The sequence below is a fragment of the Tasmannia lanceolata genome, unplaced genomic scaffold (assembly GCF_043159265.1).
Source record: "Tasmannia lanceolata isolate RefF3 unplaced genomic scaffold, GAP_Taslan_0.1 ptg000003l, whole genome shotgun sequence".
NCBI lineage: Eukaryota > Viridiplantae > Streptophyta > Magnoliopsida > Canellales > Winteraceae > Tasmannia > Tasmannia lanceolata.
The window spans coordinates 18,380,680-18,407,237 of record NW_027518680.1 but is presented as its reverse complement, the minus strand read 5'-3'; the positions used below and the strand labels follow the sequence as shown (position 1 = coordinate 18,407,237).

Below are 26,558 nucleotides of genomic sequence, written 5' to 3'. Positions count from 1 at the left end.
ACGTTTGGAAAACCACGTGGAAAGATAGAAACGGAAGTAGAAAATACTTTTGAAATTCGTTGGAAAGAGGGGCTGACACGTAGCACAAAACGTTTGATAATGAGGAGTCACAACTTTTGGGGGGGGTTTTGGACGTTTGGACAACCACGTGCAAAGATAGAAACGGAAGTATAAAAAACTTTTGAAATTCGTTGGAAAGAGGGGCTGACACATGGCACAACCACAGCGTACCACATTCAGCTTTATATATAAGTATAGATGTCTGATAGCTCAAAGATTCATATAGTTAGAAAAACTGAAAGGGGTTTCACAAATCCAAATTATTCAATTTGAAAGATGTACTAGATAACAGGGTTCAATAGAGTTCATATGACATTCAAAGATAGTAATTCACATGAATTTTTCATAAGGTTGTCAATGTGGATGGTCACACAGTGGTCAAAGTTCATAAGTGTGAAGGAATCACAAATGGGTTTTCATAAAAGTTTCATATATTGGGAAAAGCATTCAATGTAAGTCTCTTTGTCTTAAGATTCAATAGATTTCAGACAATAATGGAATTAGCATGCAAGACCCAAGTTAAGTCTAAAGCTTATCAATGGCTCCAAAGATTCAGAGAGTTTGGGATTCACAATCAACAATGGCATAGTGTTCAAAAGGTAAATCGCAGCACTAAAGCAGTACGAAATTACGTATCTTAAAATCGAATTACTTCCCTTTTTATAATCACCTACAATCAAAAGTACGAATATTTTCACGAGTCTTATCGCTAATTTCGCTCCCATTAAACACATGCATATCTCTACTAACACGAGACACCCTTTGGTGCCTTTTCGGAAAAAAATCGGCAAACCGTCATAGGGCTCTTCTTAGTATTTTGAGATTATCATCATTATAGAGTTTTCGAAACCTCTTGGAACATTTTTAACAGAAAGATGACATTTTTTGGCATACCCGTAGAGTATAAGAACGTCGAAAACGGACAAGAAACGAATAAGTTATGAATTTCCGAAGTTTTGAAAAAATTGTCGCGCCGGCCGTCCGAAAATTACGGACGTCCGGGATTACAGACGTCCGAGGATCTACTGTCGCCAAACGTGGTAATCACGGATGTCCACCATTTTCCGGACGTCCGCCCCACGCGCGAACCTAGATTTCTCCAAAACGCGATTTTTCACCATTTTTGCACTAAAACGGCCATAACTCCTTCATTTGACATCCGATTCGCGCGAGGTTGGATCCATTGGATTCGTATCGACGAGAGAAATCCATAGAATCCGATTTCACGCTCTAAAATCCTCAAATCTAATTACCATATTTAATCTAAGCTTTTAGGGCATAACCCAAACCTAGATTCTTAGAGTTTCAAAACTAAATTCTTAGTTTCATAGGGATCCATAAATCTATACATAAATTCGTATATGATTCTTTACATCAAACCTAACAATCTAAATTATAATAACAAGTCTAATTAGATCCTCATTTTAGGATTCTTTTTATTCATCTAATCAATAAAGATCATTAGTCTTACCTCGATCCGAGATCTCTCTTTCCAAATCACATTCTTCTTCTTCTTCTCCACGCAAATCTCCTCTTACGGCTGGAGCAAACGGTTTAGGGTTTCTTAATGCTTGTGAAATTCTCCTTAAGAGGTTATTTATAGGCTTTCTAAAGAAGCCCTAATTCTAATTAAATTCTTAATGACCGAAATACCCTTGATTAACAATGGGGGACGAATTTTAAAGGAAGGGGTAAATTCAGGTATTTACAGGTAATGAGCACTTGTTTCTTGGCACTCTTCATAAGATGTGCCAAAATGGTTTACTCATTATTTCAAGGTCTAGCTATTGGGCAACCAACTTGTCAGTTGATTCTCTGGAAGAGGCGAGGTAATCTGTTCATGGTATGTTTTGGATGTGATACAAATGATGGGAATTTAAATCAAGAACTTCGAAGATCCACTAAAGGGAAATTGGGTTTTATGGCACCATGTTCGTGCATGAATAGTTAAACATATTATGGCACAATGCTTTTGCATGTGGGGCATTAGGAGGCCAGTTTGGGAATGAGTTAATTCTATTGACATTGCTTGGGAGTTGGAGGGAATCTGTCATATGGACAGAATATTTCTCTATGGAAGCCAGATTTTGGACTACCCACTGAGATTTGTCCTGGTATTTTTAAATTTGAGCAGCTTCGCAACTCCTTGAATCTTTTGGTTGTTAAGAAAGGGTTCCATGAGAAAAGTGAAGCTCAGTGTGTTCATCTTCGCAATTGCTTTTAGTCTCTTTCTGGTGGGGCTATTCCTGACTCTCCTTACATTCCAAATAATACCACTGATCATGGAGAAAAATATCCTCCAGTCCTTCCTGAATGGGTTATAACCCTTGATCTTTGTTTCAAATGGGAGCTTTTAGGCTCTTTGGGGATCTGTTGTTCTGTACGTAGAGTCGTGTTGGGGCTGCAGGATCTAGTTTAGGTTTTTCAGAAAGGATCTGGATCAATGTCAGTAGCTACTATCTCTGATCAAGAAATCTCTGCCCATGGCACATCATGTAGGTAGCATAACACTAACTGCTACCCTTTCAGGTATATCCCTAAGCCTATCTACTTCTCATGTCACTTGGGTAATAGATAATGGTGCCACTGATCACATCGGTAGTTCTGTGTCCGTTCTTACTTCCATCACATCAACGGGCACTACTTTGTTAAAATTCCCTATGGGCGAAGTGGCCCTGTCACACATATTGGAACTGTTGCATTAACCCCTTCGTTTATCCTTTTAAGATGCTCTTTGTGTGCCATCCTTTCAATTTAATCTTATTTCTAATAGTAAGCTCACCCTTACTTCGGACCGTACTGGGTCACTCAAACATGCAAGTTACAATGGAGTATTTGAATGCAATTTAAAATAGAGTTTTTATATGGTGCCCGACCGTCAAGTCTCATGCGGGCGGTACCGCCCTTGATATTTGATCCAACAGCAGCTCAGTTTTCCAAGAGGATGTTGTTGGATCAAACATCAAGGGTGGTACTTTTTTCGTACCGCCGACAAGGGACTTAACGGTCGGGCACCATATAATTTCTCTTTAAAATATAGCATTTGTAGATATAATGTCTACAATAGATTGCGGGAAATTATAAATGCGCCCCTTTTCATCATTTGGGACACCCAGCAGCAGTGTATCAATGACAGCAGAGGGGCTGATGTACTTCACCTCAGATGAATTCAACGGATTTGATTGCCACGTACGCTGCAGTTGGGTGTCCCATGTGATGAAAAGGGGCGCATTTATCATTTCCCTAGATTGCTTAACTAAAATAATTTGGCTTGATTAGAGTAGTTTTGTCACCACATTTCTAATTGTAATCGCCCAAAAAGATAGTCAATGTGATGAAAATGTAGGGTGACTCCAACATGTAAATTACAATAGAGTATTTGGATGCAATTTTAAATATAGCATTTGTAGATATAATGTGTACAATAGATTGCTTACTGAAAAATAGCTTGATTAGAGTATGAGTTTTGTCATTTATCACATTTCTTATTATTAAGATATCAGATCTATTGCATATGCATCCCTGCCAATTAGCATATCTTGATTTTGGGCTTCTTTGGATACCATCAAAATAAGTCATTTTTTTCCAAATAAAATTCCTTTAAATTAATCTTATTTGCAAATAGGACATTAAAGCCTCTTTGGAAGCCACCTGTATATAAGATTAACTTTTTTGAATTCTAAAATGATAAATCACACATAAAATTAATATAAAAAATCATTTTTAGTGGTATCCACAAAAGTAAGTAGAATGCAAATCTAAAATTTCTACTAACATGCATCTTTCCTGTCAGAAGAAGTGGCTTGGCTTCAGGGAATCATACATTCCAAAGTACAGACCACAATAAACTATAATTCCAACACACGAAATGTTGAAACCACGGTAGAGTCCAGCAATGCCATCTGACTTGAAAGTTTTACGGTAGACATCAATCAGACCATTGAATTGTTTTTCACCTCCCCCTTTGCAGCCTTTGCATCATTTGCCAAACGGGTCCTGGCAAAGTCCAGTGAGTACACAAAGAAGAGGGAAGAAGCACCGGCGGCACCTCCGGACGCCAAATTCCCAGCAAACCATTTCCAGTAGCAATCTCTGTCTTTCTTGAAATTGAACAACCGCTTGAAATAATCCTTGAATGCAAAGTTCAAGGCCTGGTGCACATTTCAATTTGCAGTAATCAAAATATATGGAATGGAAAAGACGATTATAAGTCAGTTTCTTGCATATAGGGGAACTTAAATCCATATTTGTGTGAAACTAAGGTTACATATACCATGAATTTTTACAGCAACTGACTACAGGACAGTCACTGCCAGTCAAATGTTCCAAAGTCATTATGCATTCTCATGACCTTATCCCAGCTCTATTTTTGACCCATTGGCGCTGTTTGGCAAGTGGCATAATTTTTATCCCTGGTGGGTTTATTTCTTCCCAGTGATCGTCGATTAATATGTCACAGTGAGGAGGGAAGAGGAGAGATGGAAAGGGGAGGAGAAAAACTAGATTCCGTTGATCACTGCTCTTTTTTACCCGTAATAGGCAATGTCTGGCAGACGGAGAGAGAAAATGAGAGAAGGGAATGGAAAGATATAGGGGATATTGAAATCTAAGATATCAGCTGAGATTTCAATATCCTGGTGTTTGGGCAGTAAGGAGAAAGATGGGATAAAATTATCTGGGATAAAATTATGTTCTACTCGCTCTTAGGGTAGACAATTGAGATTCACCCTTCCTTATCTCAGCCCCATTAAGGCAGGGAATAAAGCCATGGAATCCAACTTTAATCAGCACGAGCTGATTATATAGAATAAGATAAAGGTTTATGACAAAGGGGACGCACTATACATACCAGTTTGTATCAAGATGAGATCGTAGTAAGTGAAAATATGATGATATTTCAGAATGATTGACAACAAAAATGACGAGAGAACCAACCTGAGTGGGGGAGTGGGGAAGTAACGGATCACATTAGCAGTGTTCCCTCTCCGCAACGATCCAAAACCTTCACTCTTGATTGTTCTCCTAAAACAGTCCCCAATTCCCTTGTAGGGTTCAGAAAGCCGACCAGCATTGATCATCTCATCCTGGTTCTGGATCATAAGCTTCACGCGCTCAATAGGAGCAGCGGCAGTTTTTGATACTGCCGCAGAGACTCCACCCATAATGAAATCAATGAAAAAACCGGATATGCCTTTCTCCAAAGGTGCATGAACAAATATAGGAGACACGGGATTAACCATAGAGTTATTGTGGTTATGTCCCAAAGCTGGAATCTGGAAGCCCCCATTGCTATATTTCTCATTTGTAAAATGCCTAGTGTACATAGTAGTGGGCTTATAGTAGGTACAGTTCCTAGCCTTCAAATCTTGCGAGAAGCTAGAACTGAGATGGATCTGGCCAGCTACCTTCTGAATAACGGATGGGTGGTGAGACCGCTCAGCCATACCTTGGAAACTGAAAATACAACTTTAAAATATCTTATCAGAAAGGAACAGCAAAAGAGATATCATTCCAAAATCATTCCAAAAAAAAGGGGCCCAGTGCATGAGGCTCCCGCCATTGTGGGGTCTGGGGAGGGCTAGATGTACGCAGCCTTACCCTTGCTTTGCAGAGAGGCTGTTTCTGTGACACGAACCCGTGACCACCAGGTCACAATGGAGCAACCTTACCATTGCGCCAAGGCTCGCCCTCTTAAAAATCATTCCAAAAAAAAAAGAACAAAAATGAGAAACATTTATGCAAAGCTTGAAACAGTTTATTGACGTTTCTGATAACATTCGGACAAAGAAAAACAGGCATTTAGTTGATCTTGATCGGAAATGAATGAGAAGAAAATCCACCATTCTAAAACTTAATACAGTTTTCAGATGAATATCAAATGGAAATTCCATTGACACCAAAAACATGCCCACTCGCACCAGAAACACACGCCTGCGCACACCAAACACACATGCACACACAAACATGTACGGACATGGTTAATTACCAACATTCTCATGTCACTATTGGAAACATGGGTTGCAATTCTATGCAAACGAACTATCCCTATATTCATCGAGGTAGCTTCATAGGTTAGTCTAGTTGTCCAATTCATAACCACTAACACAACCTTGTACACTAACTTGTTCCTAAATATGCCCACCTATTTTCCTGTAGAAGGCACCAGTGTTAGGTCATCTTCTCCACGATCCAACTCATTTGCCGAGTACAATCCATGTAATGCAAAGATAAATTAGGTAGGTTCCTAGTTCACTTAGCATCACAAACTGGAACAATTCATAGTAACAGTATTGCATTTTATGAATAGGACCCTGTCTGAAAGTTGCAAAGAACCTATTTCAAAATGTAGTATATATTTTGCATACTGGTCGAAAGATTTCAAAAAGGGGGAAAAATAGACGGTCTTTCTCATCTAGAACTTTAGTACGTGGATGCCATGCTAAATCCAGCCAATATTGCATCGATATCAAGTCTGTTCCAGGAGTAAAAAAGAGCAAGTAAAGTTAGTTTAATGGATTTTGGTTATTTGGAAATAAGTTCCTAAAGGTAGCATTTTGCCAAAGGCTAGGCAAGATATGTAGTTGAGACTACCACAATCTAAATTATAAAGAATAATAAAGGGGTATGGACATCAAAAGTGAATTGTTAATTGTTGAATTTGTTATTAATCATTTGATTCTGCAAAAAATGTCTGAAACAGTAGGCTTTTTTAATAAGTAAAGAACATTGAAAGACAATTAGGATCCACAATCTATGTATGGGTGGTTACATTTTAAACACTGGAAAAGTTTTGCAGTTGACAACCAAATTAAAAGGAAAAAAAGTAACATGAACAGGAAACAATATAATACCAAAAGATTTCACAAATGATCCACATTCTTTCTGAATCATTAGTAACCTAAGGGTGAAAGAAGCCTTAAATCGCAAGCCACATTGGTGTTCATCCCATGGATTGTTTTGATTATCTACTCCTAACGTCCATGGAGTTTCCCTTATTGCTTGTCATGAAAACCATAGACACTTGAATTAGAGCTTGATGAAGAAAACAGCACAAAAATATTCTTAGTTATCTACTACAGAGTAGTAGATAGAGGACAATATTCTCAGGACAGAAATATTCTAACCACTAGGACCTGGGTTAGAAATAGAGGATGATTTTCCTTTTTTATAGTTAAGAAACCTTATTGAAGAAAGTGAGAAAAAGTACAGAAAGGACAAGAAACCAACAGAAATAAGAGGTGAATTATAGAAAGGAAAAAGGGACTCTTAAGGGTTTGCATAGGGAGCATACCTATGCAAACTCCCCAAAAATACAGTACGGCCAACACCATAGGATGATCCAAACCGCCATTTGGATCGCCACAGTGTGAGTAGGCTAAATCGCATCATTATCAATCTACTGCAAGAGAAACTTCATCTCTAAAGATGTTCTAATTCTGTTACTATGAGGGACTTGAAAGACTGGTAGAAACATATCCCCCAAAGAATACTGTTGCTCGGGGATGGGGCACCATATACTTAACTACTAGAGACAAGGACACAACTCCATCCCGAAGGGATTTATAATTCTGTTACTCTGAGGGACTTGAAAGACTGGTATGAACATATCCCCCAAAGAATATGGTTGCTCAAGGATGGGGCACCATATACTTAATAACTTAGACACAAGGACACAACTCCATCACAAAGAGATTCAGGAAATATCCCCAATGATGTAGCAGTAGATAAGTAGATCAACGAGTGTCTCATCCTCTAAATATACTTCAACGTAGTTTCATTAGAGATAATATTATCCGCCAAATGCGCACACTTTCAACACCAATGTCCTCTATGCAGCACAATCAAATGTAAGATTTAAAAGACAGAGCACAAAGTTGACACTAGAAGATCCAATAACGTCAAGTGGCCAAAATTGTCAAAGGCCCTTCTACCACAAAAAGCACAAGGGCGTTTGGTTAATGGATAATGAGCTTCAAATAAAAAAGTGTGAAGAATATTAAAGCAGCAAACTCAAAGACTCCCAAAAAAGACCCATTAAAGTCTGAAACCAATAGAAAGAACCTATCTAAGCATCCCCTTTGTCAATAGAAAAATCCACCTACAAATTTGCTTCTCTACGAGAGATTGAACGAAAACTGAAACCCTGCAACTCTCCATGATCTCCTACAAGGTATCCACCCATCTACGTGATGCAGATTGTAGGCCCAATAAGAGGCATCTTCGCCCATGAGATTTTAGAGATTTATTATCCGTGTTATTTAGTTTATGGGATTTTATTTTCATGTTTTAGTTTTAGGATTTCTTCTTCTTCCTCCTTCCCCTCTTCCTCCTTTAATGAATTTTGATGTATGGAATTTAGGGAGGAGGAGGAGAAGTGAAAATCCGATATAGGGGGTCCCAAGTTGAATTAGAAATGGCAACTATGAGGAGGGAGAATACGGTTGTTTAAGAAAACTAGAATTTACCAATTTGAAAAACTTAAACCGATTAAGAGATCAAAAACAATATTTTAAGCATACAAGTTAAATCTAACGGTGCAATGCAAATGAAAGAGCAAAGAGATAGAAAGAGTGCACCCGAGATTTAAAGTGGTTCGGTCCTCAAACCCGAGGCCTACTCCACTCCACCGACCAAACCCGTTGATGGCTTCACTATTTGATCTTCTTAACCTTGGCGAAGATCGGTGCCAATTACAATTGCTTTAACCTTGGTGGCAATCCTCACCACGGAGAAAAAGGGCTCCGCTTCTCCGAATACTCGCCCGAATACAAATCTTGAAAGATGAAGGAAAGAACTAAAAAATCCCTTCACAAGGGTTACAAAAGATGTACAATTGAGAGCCTATGATCCAAATCCTAGAGTTGGTGATGAGAGGCACAATTGAAGCTTGATTCACTCTTGGGTATTCAAATGAAGTTTAAGAGTGTTAGGATTGATGGTTTGTATGTTTAGAACACCCATATTTATAGGAAAAACAAAATATGACCGTTCAGTGGCATTACGGTAATTCCAGCAAAATTCCAAACGGCTCTTTTTCAGACCGTTGGAGTGTTCTCGGAGTTCCGAGAATAATTCTCGGAGTTCCGAGAATTCTCGGAGTTCCGAGAAAAAATCTCGGAGTTCCGAGAAGCCTCACAGAAATTGGAAAAAGTCTACTGGACCATTTCTCGGAGTTCCGAGAATAATTCTCGGAGTTCCGAGAATTCTCGGAGTTCCGAGAAAAACTCTCGGAGTTCCGAGAAGCCTATGCAGAGCAGATTTTCAATTCTGTTTTTGGGCTTCCAGTTCTCAACCAAGATGGGATTGCCATGAGGGTTCCAAGGTGTTGGAACTCCACAAATACAATCACTTATTTATTTAGGGTGTGTGAGATTATTTTAATTATGCCTCTAAAAACCTAATCTAGGTTTGGATCAATTACATTTAAGAAATGGTCTTCAATATTAATTTCTTCATGTCTTCAAGTCTTCATGACTTCTTGCTTGATGACTTTGGCCTTCCAATTAGTGGTCCAATGTGGGCTTCTTGGCCTTCAATCCAAGCATCATTGATCTTACTTTATCAAGATCTACAACTTAGACAAACAAACACATTAGTGATAAATGATCACTTGTGTATTGGAATCATCAAAACAAGATGGGAATCCCAAGGTAAAAACCATTGGGCTTACAATCTCCCCCTTTTTGATGATGACAAGCACAAGAGATTTACAAATCAAAGCATATATTCTTTTCACATTTTTCTTACACTAGAGACATTGCTCTAGATTCTTCTCCCCCTTTGTCATCAACAAAAAGAAGGGGTAAGAAAAACAAGGGTTTAAAATTTACAATTTTAAAGCTCCCCCTTTTTCAAAGAAAAATTCAATTTTAACTCCCCCTAGTTAAAAGAATTTTTACAATACAAGAGGGGTTATCAAACAAAACATACAAATGAAATATATTCAATTTTAAGTTCAAAAAACCCCTAATCTACACAATATGAATATCATCATATGGGGGTTTTGGGAACCCAAGATTTCTTGGTCCCACATCTAGCCCTACTCTTGGATGCACATTGGAATTGGTAATGACCATTCATTCCACAAAAATGGCATCTAACAAGAGGGTTAGATACACTAGTCCTATCATGATAAGCATGTTGAGGTCTAAGACTAGTTTTACTTAGGATTATGTCAATAATTTTATTTCCATTTAGAAATCCATGTAAACATAATCTAAGTCTTTCATTTTCATTATGAAGATGGGATGTTTGAACTAAAAGCTCATTTCTTTCATCTTCATAAGAATTGGAGGAGCTTGCCATATTTTGAAATTTTAAAAGTTGGCAAGTTTTCTCATCCAAGCTACCCTTAAGGGTATTAATCTCAAGTTTATGATTTTCAAGTGTAACTTGTTCTTGAGATATGGAAGAAGATAAATCACTTTTCAAAAATTCAAGTTCTTTTTCTAACTTGAAAATGGATTTTTTAAGAACTTTGTTTTTGGAAATTTGGGTATGCAAGGTTTCACATAATTCATCATAAGGTATACTATCACTTTTACTACTAGATGAAGAATATGAGGGGTTAGAGTTTACCTCAACTTCATGGGTGATTGTCATGAAGCAAAGATCATCTTTTTTATTTTCTTCCCCTTCACTTGAGCTTTTGCCCGATGTGCTTAACGCATCCCAACCGGCGGCAAGAGCCTTATGCTTCTTCCAATCCTTCTTACCCTTGTACTTAGAGGAAGTAGATTTTAGAAGTGGACAATCCGGTCTTTTGTGTCCAATCTTCTTGCAATTGAAGCATCTTAAGGCTCTTTCAACATCACTTTCCTCTTTCTTCTTCTTATCTTTCTTATGCTTCTTTCTCCACAAGCTCTTGAATCTTCGTAAAGCTTCTTCTTCGTCACTATCCGCTTCACTTGATGAGTCTTCCTTGGAAGCCTTGAGTGCTAGGGATCTAAATTCCCTCTCCTTCTCCTTTGGCTTCTTTTCCTCTTGTCGGCTAGTAAGGAGCATCTCATGGGTGATGAGAGATCCTACAAGCTCCTCTATGGTTAGAGTCTTGAGATTTTTTGACTCTTGAATCGCGGTCACCTTTGGATCCCAATGGGGAGGAAGAGACCTAAGTAACTTACTCACAAGCTCATCGTTAGGATAAGATTTACCAAGATTAGCTAGTTCGTTAGAAATAATAGAAAAACGAGTATACATTTCCGAAATACTCTCGTTTGGACTCATTCTAAACATTTCATACTTGCTCTTTAACAAGTTTATTTTGGAATCCTTGACTTGTGATGTTCCCTCATGGGTAGTTGCAAGGGTATCCCAAATAGTCTTGGCGGAATCAAAAAGAGCAACTCTATTAAACTCCTCGGTAGCTAAGGCACAAAACAAGGAATTTATTGCTTTGTAGTTCAAATTAGCTTGCCTTTTCTCTACCACATTCCATTCTTCAAAAGGATTGGAAGGTACATTGTATCCATTTTCAACAATGTACCAAAGTTCCACATCTATCGAAAGAAGATAGATGCGCATCCTTGTTTTCCAATGTCCATAGTTTGACCCATTGAAGAAAGGAGGTCTAGTTGTGGAATGGCCTTCCGGAAGTCCGGTTCCAATTTGGTGTGCCATTTCACAATTAGAAGTTGCCAAATAAAATCTTTCCCTAGTTAGATTTTGAAATAACTTTTACAAAAATTTTAAAATCTTTTAAGAGCCAAGGCTCTGATACCAAGTGAAAATCCGATATAGGGGGTCCCAAGTTGAATTAGAAATGGCAACTATGAGGAGGGAGAATACGGTTGTTTAAGAAAACTAGAATTTACCAATTTGAAAAACTTAAACCGATTAAGAGATCAAAAACAATATTTTAAGCATACAAGTTAAATCTAACGGTGCAATGCAAATGAAAGAGCAAAGAGATAGAAAGAGTGCACCCGAGATTTAAAGTGGTTCGGTCCTCAAACCCGAGGCCTACTCCACTCCACCGACCAAACCCGTTGATGGCTTCACTATTTGATCTTCTTAACCTTGGCGAAGATCGGTGCCAATTACAATTGCTTTAACCTTGGTGGCAATCCTCACCACGGAGAAAAAGGGCTCCGCTTCTCCGAATACTCGCCCGAATACAAATCTTGAAAGATGAAGGAAAGAACTAAAAAATCCCTTCACAAGGGTTACAAAAGATGTACAATTGAGAGCCTATGATCCAAATCCTAGAGTTGGTGATGAGAGGCACAATTGAAGCTTGATTCACTCTTGGGTATTCAAATGAAGTTTAAGAGTGTTAGGATTGATGGTTTGTATGTTTAGAACACCCATATTTATAGGAAAAACAAAATATGACCGTTCAGTGGCATTACGGTAATTCCAGCAAAATTCCAAACGGCTCTTTTTCAGACCGTTGGAGTGTTCTCGGAGTTCCGAGAATAATTCTCGGAGTTCCGAGAATTCTCGGAGTTCCGAGAAAAAATCTCGGAGTTCCGAGAAGCCTCACAGAAATTGGAAAAAGTCTACTGGACCATTTCTCGGAGTTCCGAGAATAATTCTCGGAGTTCCGAGAATTCTCGGAGTTCCGAGAAAAACTCTCGGAGTTCCGAGAAGCCTATGCAGAGCAGATTTTCAATTCTGTTTTTGGGCTTCCAGTTCTCAACCAAGATGGGATTGCCATGAGGGTTCCAAGGTGTTGGAACTCCACAAATACAATCACTTATTTATTTAGGGTGTGTGAGATTATTTTAATTATGCCTCTAAAAACCTAATCTAGGTTTGGATCAATTACATTTAAGAAATGGTCTTCAATATTAATTTCTTCATGTCTTCAAGTCTTCATGACTTCTTGCTTGATGACTTTGGCCTTCCAATTAGTGGTCCAATGTGGGCTTCTTGGCCTTCAATCCAAGCATCATTGATCTTACTTTATCAAGATCTACAACTTAGACAAACAAACACATTAGTGATAAATGATCACTTGTGTATTGGAATCATCAAAACAAGATGGGAATCCCAAGGTAAAAACCATTGGGCTTACAAGAAGAACTCAAGTTGGAAAGAAGTCGCACTCAATTAATCTCAATAATCATCAAAGTTCCATACATGAGGCCTATATAATCATCAAAGTTCAATGGAAAATAAAAGCCCTAAAACTTAAACATGAAAATAAAATCCTAGAAACTAAATAACAAGGATAATAAATCTCTAAAATCCTAATGGGCGAAGATGCCTCTTATTGGGCTTACAATCTGCAGCATTACACATGTACTAAAACTCATACTTCATCCATCTAATTGCATTAGGTGAATACCCTTCAAATCAAAACTGAATCACCCCCCCCCCTCCTTTTTCTCTTCTCCCAAATCTAATTTCAAGGACCACCATATGCACAATGTGCTACAGTATTGTAGATTGCAAAGTGAGTCGGTGAAAACAAAGACATTAAACTGCCTAAATTGTCACTCGGCAACTCATTTACTTTTAAAAAATGTTTAATATGGATTAGGCAATTCCAATCAATGTTTCGAGATGGGTGATCCTAGTCTTGTGCTAGCCTGTCATGAACAGCACTAATCCACAATTACAACGAACATTTTTTTTTATTTTTTTTAAATTAAAGGGGTGGCTCAATGCACGAAGCTCCCGCCATTCCGGGGTCTAGGGAGGGCTAGAAAATGAACAATGAACAAATTTTTGCTTTTAGTTATCGAGTGGTCCCTTAGCATTTGGACATTTAGCTGTGTAAGTGGTGTTCACGATGAAATCATCACATAGTTTATCAGCAAACTAGTAGTTAATACAATGACACCAAACCAGAACTACAAATTTTAACACTTGTGGTTCATTGCTGTACTTGACTTAGAAGTATTAACTTGGATAAGAGGACTCAGAAATTCAAAAATTACAAGTGACAATTTTTTTTCTTCTTTAGAACCATTTAAGAAACAATATTACGAAAGATAAAGGATGCAACGGGTAACATGAATGAACTGGTCGTCAGACCAAGTAAATGTAAAATTGAGACCAAAAGCCAAAACTCCCTAACTACCACTTCGGCTAATGAGTCTACCGAAAATCAAAATTACCAATAATTTTCGGTCAGTCAAGTTCATGTTAGCTTTGTCACTCACACTGATAATTTGATTAATATGAGTACATGATTGGTTAAATATCAAGTCTATATGATATATACATATACATGTACATGTGTGTGTATACATTATATATATATATATATATAATGTATACACACACATGTACATGTATATGTATATATTACACAACACGCACATATAACATTGGAACCTGGTTAAATAGTACAAAATTTAGCAAAAGAATTGATGTTCTTACATAAATGGAAAAAAAAATTAGATGCAAATAGTCACAAATCAAGTCCAAATGAACCACATGAGAAAATAGAAGCATTAAAGTATGAACACCAAAAGTACAACATAAGAATTACAAATAGTACATATCGACGCATTGCAGCTGGAGATGCACCATCATTTCATCTAGGATAAGGTTATGCTTCTGAAAGTCATAATCATTTCAGCTGGAGATGCACCATCATATATGTGGCTAGATCTGGAGCAAACTGATTACCGCGAGCATAGCCATTTCTGAAGTCGAGACGACGCGTCAATAAATCCAGATCTTCTTGGCTTCATAGCGATCGAGGGAAGGATCTGGGTGCATGCCACGAATTGTTATCTCTACTTCCCCTTTGGCCTATTACTATCAAGAATCTCTGACAGCAACTATTAAAAACTCCAATCGAAAAGAAAGCTTCCTGGGTAGAATATTCACTCACAAGCAAATCCAAAAAAGTTGGAGCTACCCATTCAAGACTAGAGCCACAAATACAATGGTTGGTGCTAGTGTCCAAACCCACCTGAGGCGACGGTTAAAGAAGTCTCGAACCGACATCTCAATCTTCCCTTTGTCTTTCTTTTGTAAATATTGTGGTGCTCCTTTTGTGTGAACTGTTGTACAGAATTGTCTGGATTGTGCTTTTGAATATTCTAAGGCCTTCATGTGGAGTGTTGTGCAACATTGTATCGATTGAGGTGCTGATTTATGTGGCTGCATCGATGCTGTTAGACGTGCATCGTAGCTGCTTGTTGGTGAGTGGACTATTGATGCAGGATGATCTAGCTTTGATACCAATTTTGATGCAGGACTATCTAGCTTTGATACCAATCTGACGTAGGATCATCTATGGAACGGAGTATCTTTCAAATATTTGGCTCTTGTTTTAGCTTACTAGGGTGGGGAATAAGGTACGAGCAAACGAAATAGGCAATGCATGCTATATATATTTGAATTTGCTGGCAAGAGCAGACTGTTGTAGTAGGGATAAGGGTGGAAATTAGGGTTTTGATCCTAAAATATGTCATTAAATTTGACAAATATTTCTACTGTGTTTAGGGTAGGTTTTGAGGGGTGCATGTGGGGTGCATATGTATGCTCGAAAAGTCCAGATGTATGCCAGAAAGGTATTAGGGGTGCAACTCGGGTGGGGTTGAGGCCAACCCAACCCAACCCAACCCGAGGAACCCATTTTTCCAACCCAACCCGACCCAACCCGATTTCCAACCCGGATCGGTTCAACCCGACCCAACCCGATTTACAATTTTCTCAACCCGACCCAACCCAACCCGACCTGATTTCCAATTCGGGTTGGGTTGACCCGATTTGATATGGTACCAACAATTGTCGAGATATGGCCTGATTAGTTGTATAAGTTTATTGGTCATTTGTTTGATGGCACTAACCACCTCAAGCTGGGTTGTCTTGGATTTTGAGAACCAATTGTGAGTCACCAATAATCATTTTTTGACTCACAATCGGTTCTCAAAATCCAAAACAAACAGGGACTAGCAATTAACAAAACTACAAGTCTATAACTCTATGAAATAAAGTCTAAAAAGGTAAAAGTTGAAAAAAAAAATTAACAAAATAAGCCGGGTTACAATTCGGGTCGGGTTGCCAGATACCCCAACCCGACCCAACCCGATTTGGAAATCGGGTTACAAAATCCCAACCCGATCCAAAAAAACCCAACCCAACCCGGCAAAAAAAAACAGGTTGAACCCGTCGGGTTGAGCCCGACCCAAGTTGCAGCCCTAAAAGGTATAGACAGTTTTTTGACAAGATTAAGGGATGTAGGGTTTAGGGTGAGATTGGATGGGTAAAACATGAAGAAAAAATTAAGGTCTTGAGGTTTTAGGTAAGGGTAAGAAATATTTCTGGTTCCCGGGTAGATTGTTTTTGTGGAAGAAACAAGAAAGGAAGAGAAAGAATATGAGAATTATAGATTGCACGTAATGGAGAAACAAGATAGTTATCTCAAGACATCCATGTCCCACCAAGAGTTTTCATTGGCATATCACCAAAGAAGCTTTGCTATCTCACGAAAGAAAAAAGAAGATTATTCTAGAATCATACTAGCAATCATGAGGCTTTACACCAAGGGAACCCTAGGCATCACATCAAGGGAATTGAGGCATCACATTATGAAGAATAGATATTACATCCACACATTAGAGAAACAAAGCTTCAAATATTTATTCATTCTATCATTTCGCAATAGCATCGCATCCATGGCCCTAAAGCTTACGACATACATAGGAAAAGAAGAGAACTAGAAAGTTTCACACATTCTTCAAATCTTTATTCCCTCAATGTCATCCATTGGCTCCGAGGTTCTCTTGTTCCGCTTGGAGATTCGCCTAGTTTTTTTTATGCGATTCAGGATATTGTGGGAGACCCTTCGATTGCTTACATCCATATCCATAGGTCGGCCAATTCCGTGATGGGTAGCTTAGCGAGAGAGGGAGTTCTGAAGTCGAGTGATGCACGAGTATTGAAGAGAGATTGAGGAGAAGAAGAAAGAAGAAGAATTAGGGGAAGAAGAGAGAAGAATTAGGGGAAGAAGAGAGAAGAATAGAAGTCCACATTCATTGTTAGTAAGAATGACTGCTCAAAATGCTGCCCCTTTAACACCTCTAAAGGAGGGCTCTTCCATGAGTCATCACAAAGGGAAGATTTTGGAAAATCTGATAATAGAGGTCCACATGTCATATTGGAAATTATTGGTTTATGGCTTTACATTTTCCATAATTTAGAAACTCAAAAACTCTACTTGACCTGAAAGTGTGTCTAATTCAAGTCACCTTGAGGAAGTGATTCGTTAAAGCTTATATTCTGTTATTTTCTAAAGCTTTGAAAAGTTAGTTGATGTTACCTTTGAAAACTTAGTGTAAAAAGTTAAAAAATTTATCTATATGTTCTAGAGATATGTTCCTCTCGAGTTGTGTTTTTTAGTTGTTGACGGCTATGATTTCTCGATATGGGTTCGGTTGGGGGATAGTTTTTTTATCAACAAAATGTTATTCCCTTTTTTGGCGTTTTTGGTATTTGGTCAATGGGTTTATCAACAAAATGTTCTTCCCTTTTTTGGGTTTTTGGTATTTGGTCAATGTGTTTAAGGGGTTGGATGTGATTATGCAATGACAGTTCCTATGGTTTTTTAAAGTGTTTCTCATAACAATACCATGTGTTTTATGCTTAAAAGTGTGAAATAGGTCTTTTAAGTTAGGCAATGAGTGTTAGTGTGGTGAACTTGCACAATGGCAATAGGGTTTCATTGCATAATTGAGTGTTCTTTTTGATGTCTTGATATTCTTTCCCACATTGTTGGTTTCTGAATTAATGGGAACATTTGACTGCTCATCTATTAGGTAATCTCCAAGAATTAACATGTTCCTTTGTGCAGATACATTACTATCCATATTCGCTTCTATTGATTTATACCTTGCATGTAGAACGGTCATCTGGCTTCTTATTCATAGGAACAAAGTGAAGATTACCTTTTCTAAATTATTCTCATTAGATATTTTGCTATTGGGGAATTAAATTTCCTTGCAAGATTTGCTACAGATGAGTCCTACCCCAATTCCAAATGAACAATCGCTCTTGCTCACAGGGATTAATTGAGAATTGGGACAAACCTCCCAATGAAACCCGTCAAAGAGAACTTCCTCATGACCTAAGAACTCAAGTCAGTCCCTATCTATACCATCAGTTTCCCTCCAAGTTTATGTACTTCAATCAATTGTAATTGCCTAGAATGCTTCCAAAAGGTTTTTTTAATTTAACAACCATGAAAACCAAGCACGTGTAAATTGAACACTCATTTCAATTTCTCTATTCTTTTTAGGTTGCAGGCAAGATCTTGAAGAGGCATGGAAGCGTGATGAAATTGAATGCTCAATTTTTGTTTTATTAGATTGGGGATACTTCAGTATTGACGTGAAATTTCAGTTATCAGCACTAAATCCGCTTTAGTTTCTTCAGGTTCATTGATGGAGAAAGTATCCAACAACCCTCCAAATGGGGTGGGAGGCTGACTTGCTGATGGTTTTTCAAGTTCTTGCATAAGTTCCACTCCAATGTTTTTTATATTTTTTTGTCTAAGTAAATCCATGATCTAGATGCTTAAATAATTTTTTTCCATGGAACATGGATATAAGTTTATTTTATTTACAAATAAATTATTTTTATTTCCAGTTTATTTGAATTTTATAGTAATTTTCATGCCCATTTTTTTTTTTTTACCTAGGAGATCAATTGTTGCTTCTTCTTTGTTGCGATGCATTGGGTTTTGTTGCTGCTTCTTTGTTGACTGTGCATCGCACGGGGTTTCTTACTAGTATATATATATATATATATATATATATATATATATATATATATATATAGCAGAAGAGAAGAAGAGAATTTTTTGAATTTTTGAAAATTCTATGAGAATTACACATCACTTTTTTGACTTTTTTTTACTAATGCACCCATTCAACCCACATATTTTCAATCCTACCCCCTCCTTTATGCTTTTTAACAAAGGCACCCATTAAAGCCACATAATTTCAATCTTACCCACCTCCTTTATGGTTTTTTAATAAAAAATCTATAGGGTGATCTTAACCAATCTTACCCACCTCCTTTATGGTTTTTTTCAATCTTAACCATACGATTTAAGAGGAATTATGGAAACCTCTATAGATTGGAGGGCTATGATCAGCCTATGGAAATGATTTTTGGGGCACAACCTATTTATGTTGTGTTCCATCTAATGGACGGTTTGGATCAACCTATGACGTGGTCCATACAGTTCTTTGTCTGCCCTGCATCGCACGGGTTTTTTTTAGTAGTATATATATATATATATATATATATATATATATATATATATATATATATATATATATAAGGAAAGTGTTGGTGAGCTTAAGCTCACCAAACTTATGGTGAGCTTAAGCGCCCAATCACATTGGGGCCTACTTTGTTAGGATGATCCAAAGCATTCATTTGAAAGGCCCTTACATAGATGGGGTGTGTACCAAAAATCAGCTCCATAGGATCATCCTAACCCATCCATTTATGGAGGTCAAAATGGACAGACATTATTTGTCCACAAATCTGCCCATTTTTGTCCTCCACAAATGGAGGGGTTAGGATGATCCTATAGAGCTGATTTTTGGTACACACCCTATCTATGATAGGGCCTTGCAAATGAATGGTTTAGATCACCACAGAAAATGTGGGACCCATGTGATTGGGACGCTTAAGCTCACCAACACTTTCCTCATATATATATATATATATATATATATATATATATATATATATATATATATATATATATATATATATATATATTTTCTGTGGGACCCATGTGATTGGGGCGCTTAAGCTCACCATAAGTTTGGTGAGCTTAAGCGCCCCAATCACATGGGTCCCACATTTTCTGTGATGATCCAAACCATTCATTTGCAAGGCCCTATCATAGATAGGGTGTGTACCAAAAATCAGCTCCATAGGATCATCCTAACCCCTCCATTTGTAGAGGACAAAAATGGGCAGATTTGTGGACAAATAATGTCTGTCCATTTTGACCTCCACAAATGGATGGGTTAGGATGATCCTATGGAGCTGATTTTTGGTACACACCCCATCTATGTAAGGGCCTTTCAAATGAATGCTTTGGATCATCCTAACAAAGTAGGCCCCAATGTGATTGGGCGCTTAAGCTCACCATAAGTTTGGTGAGATTAAGCTCACCAACACTTTCCTCATATATATATATATATATATATCAAAAGGGTTGTCTATGGAAGGACAAAGGGATAAATATAACATTCCCCTTTTATATCATATTTCTCTATTCTATTTTATTCCTTCTTCTTCTTTGTTTCATCTTTGTTTTGGGTTTTACCTATGTTTTGATTTTGCAGGTTAGAAGCAAGGCGTGTAGATCACGGCTTTTGGCGTGAAGGGTTGCAAAAACTAAAATTGAAGTGACTAGGGCATGATAATAAATTTGAAAGGTTGATGTGTTCATGAGAATTTTATGTAAAAAAAAATTGGAATTGAAAGATGATTGGGCAAGAATTTTGGTTGTCTTTGAATCAGGGTTTAAAAAAAACAGGGTTTTTAAATTAGGGCTGCAGTTAGGTTTTTCAATTCTTGAAGCAAAAAGCCAAAAAAGAGAATTTGAGATATGACATACTTACTTGATATCAATTTGAAAGGTATATCCCTAATCTCCCCTTACTTTTCTTCTTCCTCTTCTTCTTCTTCTTCCCTTGCTTGGTGGTTCTCTCTCTCTCTCTCTCTCTCTCTCTCTCTCTCTCTCTCTCTCTCTCTCTCTCTCTCGGTTTTGGGATTGTGGAGAAGCATGGAAAGTGGGTTTGTAAAACCCACGATTGGGTTTTGTAGACTCCAAATCCTTGTTTCCTAATTACACTCAAAGTCTGTTTCCTTAGCATGTTTGGTTTCTAATTCACACTGATTTTCTAATTTACCATAAGAAAGAATCTTATTAAGGTGTGATCACTACCTCACATTACTCTAATTTAAGTAATAAGAAATTTAGCAAGTAAAGTGGGGGCCACTAAATACATACGCCCACTCCTAGATTGGAAAATGGGCACGGCAAATTTTTTTTTGGGAGATCTGGGTTTCCCAAAGCAACTTCATCTCTTCCTACCTTATCTCCCAATAACAATTACAATATGGCCCTTTTTCTTAATGGCTAAATTAGGCATTAGCTTAAAATTTAGAAACTAACTTAATTGGAAGAAAATCAAGTGGCCCTACTTGTTATTGAATGGGAGTGTTAGTATCATTATACAGTAGTACTTCAAATTCCTAAATTTTAAGAGGGTGCCAATATCAATATAATTAAAAGCAGATTAAGGGAAAGAAATTTTTGTGGTTGTTACACATATCATCCTCCTTCAACCCCCAATCAGAGGCTATCTTTAAGCAACAACAAAATTGGGGCGTGGGCACCAACATCAAAGGCGGCAGGAAACTAGTAACTACAACGATTTCTTTCTTTCAGCAACAACAAAGTTGGAAAGATCATCATCATCTCCCACTCAAGAGGACAAGTTTTTACCTATCCATCCCTCTCTCATTTTCTCTTGTTTGTTCTCATTGGTTTGAGCTGAATTGGAATGTGGTTTTTTCTTTTCTTTTTTTCAATCTCTGTCTGCAGATCAAGATGCAATGGGGTTCCCCCCCACCCAAAAAAAAAGCAATTCAAAGGACCTAATAGCGATTTTCTAAAAGGAAGCTAATAACTTCGCAGATTTCTCCTTACTGAGAGTAATCCCCTCTGTTCCTGCTGACACTTGTTCCTGGAATGGGAACCACCATCTCAGCCATTGAATCATCGAGGAGGAACGTGAACCATCGGATTTGCCCGATTCCCTTCTCCCACCACCATTTTCCTCTTTCCCTCCTGCCCTTTTGGACAAACTAGAGGGTTGGGATAAAACTAACCCAAATTAGGTTAAAGAGTTTGAGAGATGAGGCGGTGATAAAGGGCATGTCAATATTTTCTACAAGCTGGGCGTCAAATATCAAAAGAGAGGGGAAAGGACGGAAAATGGAGTGCCAGCCATGTGCACTGAAGAAACTGCATCAAGGTCACGTTTCAATGCTAAATGTAAAGGAGCTCCGATAAATACACTAGAAAATAGAAAAAAAATCCAGTTCCGTTAGAATTCTCGCTTGAGATGCCCCCCCCCCCTCTCTCTCTCTCTCTCTCAACACTTCCGAACCTAAGCGGCAGAGAAGAAAAAATGGCTCTTCTCTTACCTTTTCAACCCATCCCCATTCCCCCTCTCATTTTTTCTTTTTTATCTTCATTAGTTTGAATCGAGTTAAAGGATGTTTTTTTTTTTTTTCCTTCTACCTCTATCTGGCAGTGATAGCCTGAGAGGTGGATCTAGAGAAGATCGGGATTGAGTTTCTGTGCTTCTGGATATGAAACGCTATTACACGAAAAGCTCCTCTCGACCCGACCCTCAAATCCTCAAAAGAAACATCAGTATTTTGAGTCTGTATGAAGCGAGGTATCAGTTTAGGGTTTAATGTTTTGTGTTTTGTAGAGGTTCAACCTATGAATGATCTGCCCTCAAAGAAAATACGTTAGGCGTCTCGAAGTTGTGGCTACAGGAGACCATCCCGATGATCAAGTCAGAAATCAGCACAATAGTAGAGAAACAAAGCAATAGGAGAACTTGAGAATTATTTTGGCTAGTGATTCAAGATGTTGAAGATGCATATGAGCATGGAGTTCTTTTTATAAGGGAGGAGTTCACAACAGTTTGGGAAACTTGCCTTGATAGGAGTCTTTCATCATTGGGCAATTTCCTTTGGAGATAACCACCAAGTTTCCTCGCGAGAACTGGTTTCTATTATAGGTTTACCAACTTTTGGAGAGTTACCATGCTCGTATAGAACATTCCTTTTACAACTCTTTCCTCTTTGAGGACGTAGCTAAATTGGAGGGATAGAGAATCCTTCTCGCCTCTTTCTTCTAGAAGGCGAGTTAGGTTTCCTCGTTTAGGCTCAATGCCATGTGTCATTCATCTAAAGGAGGAGTGGATTTTACCCCTAACAGCTAAGGGTGTCAATTTTGGCTCGGGCTCGGAAGCTCGCTCGAGCTCGGCTCGAATCCTTAACGAGCCGAGCCGGCTCGCCAGGCTCGTTAAGCTTAACGAGCCGAGCCCGATTTAGGCCAGGCTCGTTAAGAATTTAATATATTTAAATATATATATATATTATATTAATATATACACTAAAAGGGTTGTCCAAGGAGTGAAAGGGGGAGACAAAATATGTCACTTCATTTTTGGAACCCCATTTGTTACTTGAACCACCCCCCATAGTGTAAAAAAAGTAGTCAAATTACACTAGATAGGGCTGTCCAGGGAAGACGAGGGGTGTGAACTTAATATAACCCGAGCTTGGTAAGGCTCACGAGCCTGACCGAGCCCGAGCCGAGCTTTTGAGCTTAACGAGCCGAGCCGAGCCTGGCCAAGCTCGGCTCGACTCGTTTACACCCCTACTAACAGCTACAAATATCAAAATAGGTGTGTACAATTATGTGCTTCCTTATCTCAATATGTGATTGGATCCTCTCTTTTTTTAACTAATTTCTAAATTTTATGGTCAAAAGAGGAGCTGATACCTGTAAGAGTAAAACTAGGAGAAACTATAAGGTGGTTGGTCGTGCATGCAAGCGCAAACTAAAAATTCACTGGGGCCTACATTGTTTGGGTGATCCAAACCATTCGTTCGCTGGACTCTGATATAGATAGGGTGTGTGCCTAGAAAATTTTCTCCATATGATGATCCTAACCGTCAGATTTGTCGAGGTTTAAAAGTGACTGTACAGAATAAAGGGTTAGATCATCCTATGGAGAAGATCTTTTGAGCACACCCTTTCTAAGGACCCAATGAATGAACGGTTTGGATCATCCAAACAATGTGAGATTCGCTGTATTTTTGGGTTGAACGTGCATGCTCGAGCGACCAGGGTATAAATTCTCTTAAGATAGTGAGGGTGTAAAAATAAAAAAAGGGTGTTAGCCTGTTAGTAATGTAAGTTACCGTCATGTTTTGATGGTGCTGGGCTCACCATAAATAAATTCAAACAAAAATTAATTCCAAATCGGTTTGATTTTTTTTATGGGATTAAAAATCAATCGACATCAAATATAAGTATCCGATGTGGGTTTCTCTTGTTTTCAGAAGTTATTGAGCGGGCCACGTTTCAAGTGTGAATCTGCATGGGTGCATGCAGACAAAAGCCCACGTTTCAAACTTGAAGTCAGTTGTTTGAGAGGACATGTTTCAAGCTTCAAATCAAGTTGTCAATATTCATGTGTTATTTAAAGGGCAGCGATAAATTCACCCCCTTCTGTTACAATATTCAAACTATACAGCCCACACCATCGGATGATACAAATCGTACATTTGATGGGCCACAATGTAAATAGGTTGTTCCCCAAAAACCATTTCCATAGAATGATCCTATCCCACCGATCTATAGAGGTTGATTATATGGAGTTTCTCTTAAGAGGCACAGTGAAAATAGGTTCCCCAAAAATCATTTCCATAGGATAATCCTAACCTAGCAATCTATAGAGGTTTGATTATATGGAGTTTCTCTTAAGACGGTTTGGATCATCCTGTGGTGTGGGCTGTACAATCCATTTTGAAAAATGGGGTGTGAATATTGTAATAGAAGGGAGTGAATTTATCACTGTGCTATTGTAGACACTCCATTTTGACCGTGCCCTAAAATTTTCTTATTTGAGCAAAACCCAATCAAATCAATCAACTAGGGTCCCAAATTTCACCCTAGGCTAGCTTAGGGTATCACTGAGGTCCCCGCAAAATTTCATCGAAATCCGAGCACGTTTGCCTAGCAAACGAGTCGAGCAAAGTCATAGTGCAAGTTCATATAAGGGGGGTGATTTATCCTGATTGGTACAGAGCATGGATTGAATAAGACAAGATTTCTCCGCACGATCATCAGAAGTTCGCGCAACCACGCGCTTATAAAAAATGGTAGTGCCAATATCAGCACCTCATTTTACTTATAAAAATAAAATAAAAATTCGTTTGAAAGGGGAGCTGAGTTTCAGATCTAGGTTTTTTCTTAAAAAAAAAACCCAAATTAGAGAGAAAGCAGATCTGAGAAAGAGAGAGGTCCGGTCATCTTCTCCGATGGTTTCGCCGACGATCTCAGCCCAAATCTTTTTCTCTTAACTCCGGTCATCTTCTCCGACGGCACTCTTTCATCTCCGGTCAGTAAATCCGAGCTCCGGCCATCTCATCAAAGATCCGATCGTTATTCTTGCCACAGCCGCACATCTTCCTCATCTCCGGCCAACTTATTCTACTCCGATCTGTTGTCTTCTACCTTGATAACTACTAGATTTGATCATCTCTACTCTCTTCATCATCTCCGGCGAAGGCTTGCCGGAATCCGGCAATAAATCTTTATTGTTTCATTTCAAATCTGTAATTACAACTAGATTTTCTTCTTTGTTGAAATCCTTTTAGGAAAATCTAGATTTCTCATTTTTCTTCTTTTAAAACCCTAGTCTAGCCTTTATCTTCTCCGGTCGAATTCCGGCCGGAATTTGGCAAAATTCCGGTTAGGTTCTTTTACAGTCATTTTTGTCCTTTTAATGCTTTAGTTCAATAGATCTAACACTTGATACCTTTGAAACTTTAGATCTCAAATCTTTTTTTAACCCAAAATCCTAGATCTGTGAAACCAATTCACGCATCGAAACTAGCATTTTCAAGCCTTTGGTTTTGGAAAATGGAGGGAGTGTTACAACGGTGCTGGAACATGTGGAGCCGGATTTTGGTAATTCAATTGCGAGTTTTCTTCCTTCTATTGAGTTACGGCAGAGGAATGTAGATGTGAGCGTGTCTGATGAGTCAATGAAGGAGGAGATTGGAACGAGTTTGCCGAGTTCGTTAGGGCAAGAGAAGCCTGGATCTAATGGAACATTGACTAGGTTAGAAACTGCTCCATCGTTGGATTGGAAGCATATAATGGCGGAAAATTCTAATTCTCTCTTATCCGTGGAGAAGTTACCATTGAAATATTTTATGGAAGAGATCTATGCCGGCAATTCATTACGCAGCACAACATCTGTTGGAAATGAGAAGAAACGACAAAGAGTCTACAATACTATGTTCCATGTGCCATGGAGATGTGAACTGCTTATTGATGTGGGCTTCTTCGTCTGTTTGGATTCGTTTCTGTCATTACTAGCTATCATGCCAGCTAGGATTGTGATGACAACTTGGAGGTTTTTGACTAACAAGCAGTTCCAGAGGCCTTGTGCAACAGAATTGTCTGATTTTGGCTTTTTAGTCATATTGGCATATGGAATCACTATTTTAGAGGCAACAAATATCAGCCTAATATACCACTTTATTTGTGGACAAGGAACAATCAAACTCTATGTGGTGTACAATGCATTAGAGATATGTGATAGGCTCTGTCAATCTTTTGGTGGAGACGTTTTACAAGTTTTGTTCAATTCAGCAGAGGGAGTTGCCAGTTGTTTGTCAGAAAACATGATCTGGATCTTTTGAACAATGAAACAGAGTTACAGACTCTTTCCAAGAGA

At 38.3% G+C, this 26,558-nt stretch overlaps 1 protein-coding gene and 1 pseudogene across 1 annotated transcript; one reads left to right on the top strand and one right to left on the bottom strand.

Moving 5' to 3' along the window:
- Nucleotides 1-3,992: 3,992 nt before the first annotated feature.
- On the bottom strand, nucleotides 3,993-20,715 carry LOC143866526 (ADP,ATP carrier protein, mitochondrial-like). Its single transcript, XM_077375995.1, has 4 exons — nucleotides 20,616-20,715; nucleotides 4,996-5,514; nucleotides 4,357-4,369; nucleotides 3,993-4,211 (listed from the first exon to the last, which is right to left on the bottom strand). The coding sequence occupies exons 2-4, from the start codon at nucleotides 5,502-5,504 to the stop codon at nucleotides 3,993-3,995; spliced, it is 741 nt and encodes a 246-aa protein (XP_077232110.1). The 5' UTR covers nucleotides 5,505-5,514; nucleotides 20,616-20,715.
- LOC143866515 (protein POLLEN DEFECTIVE IN GUIDANCE 1 pseudogene) lies at nucleotides 14,906-26,523 on the top strand (annotated as a pseudogene).
- The last annotated feature ends 35 nt before the right edge of the window (nucleotides 26,524-26,558 follow it).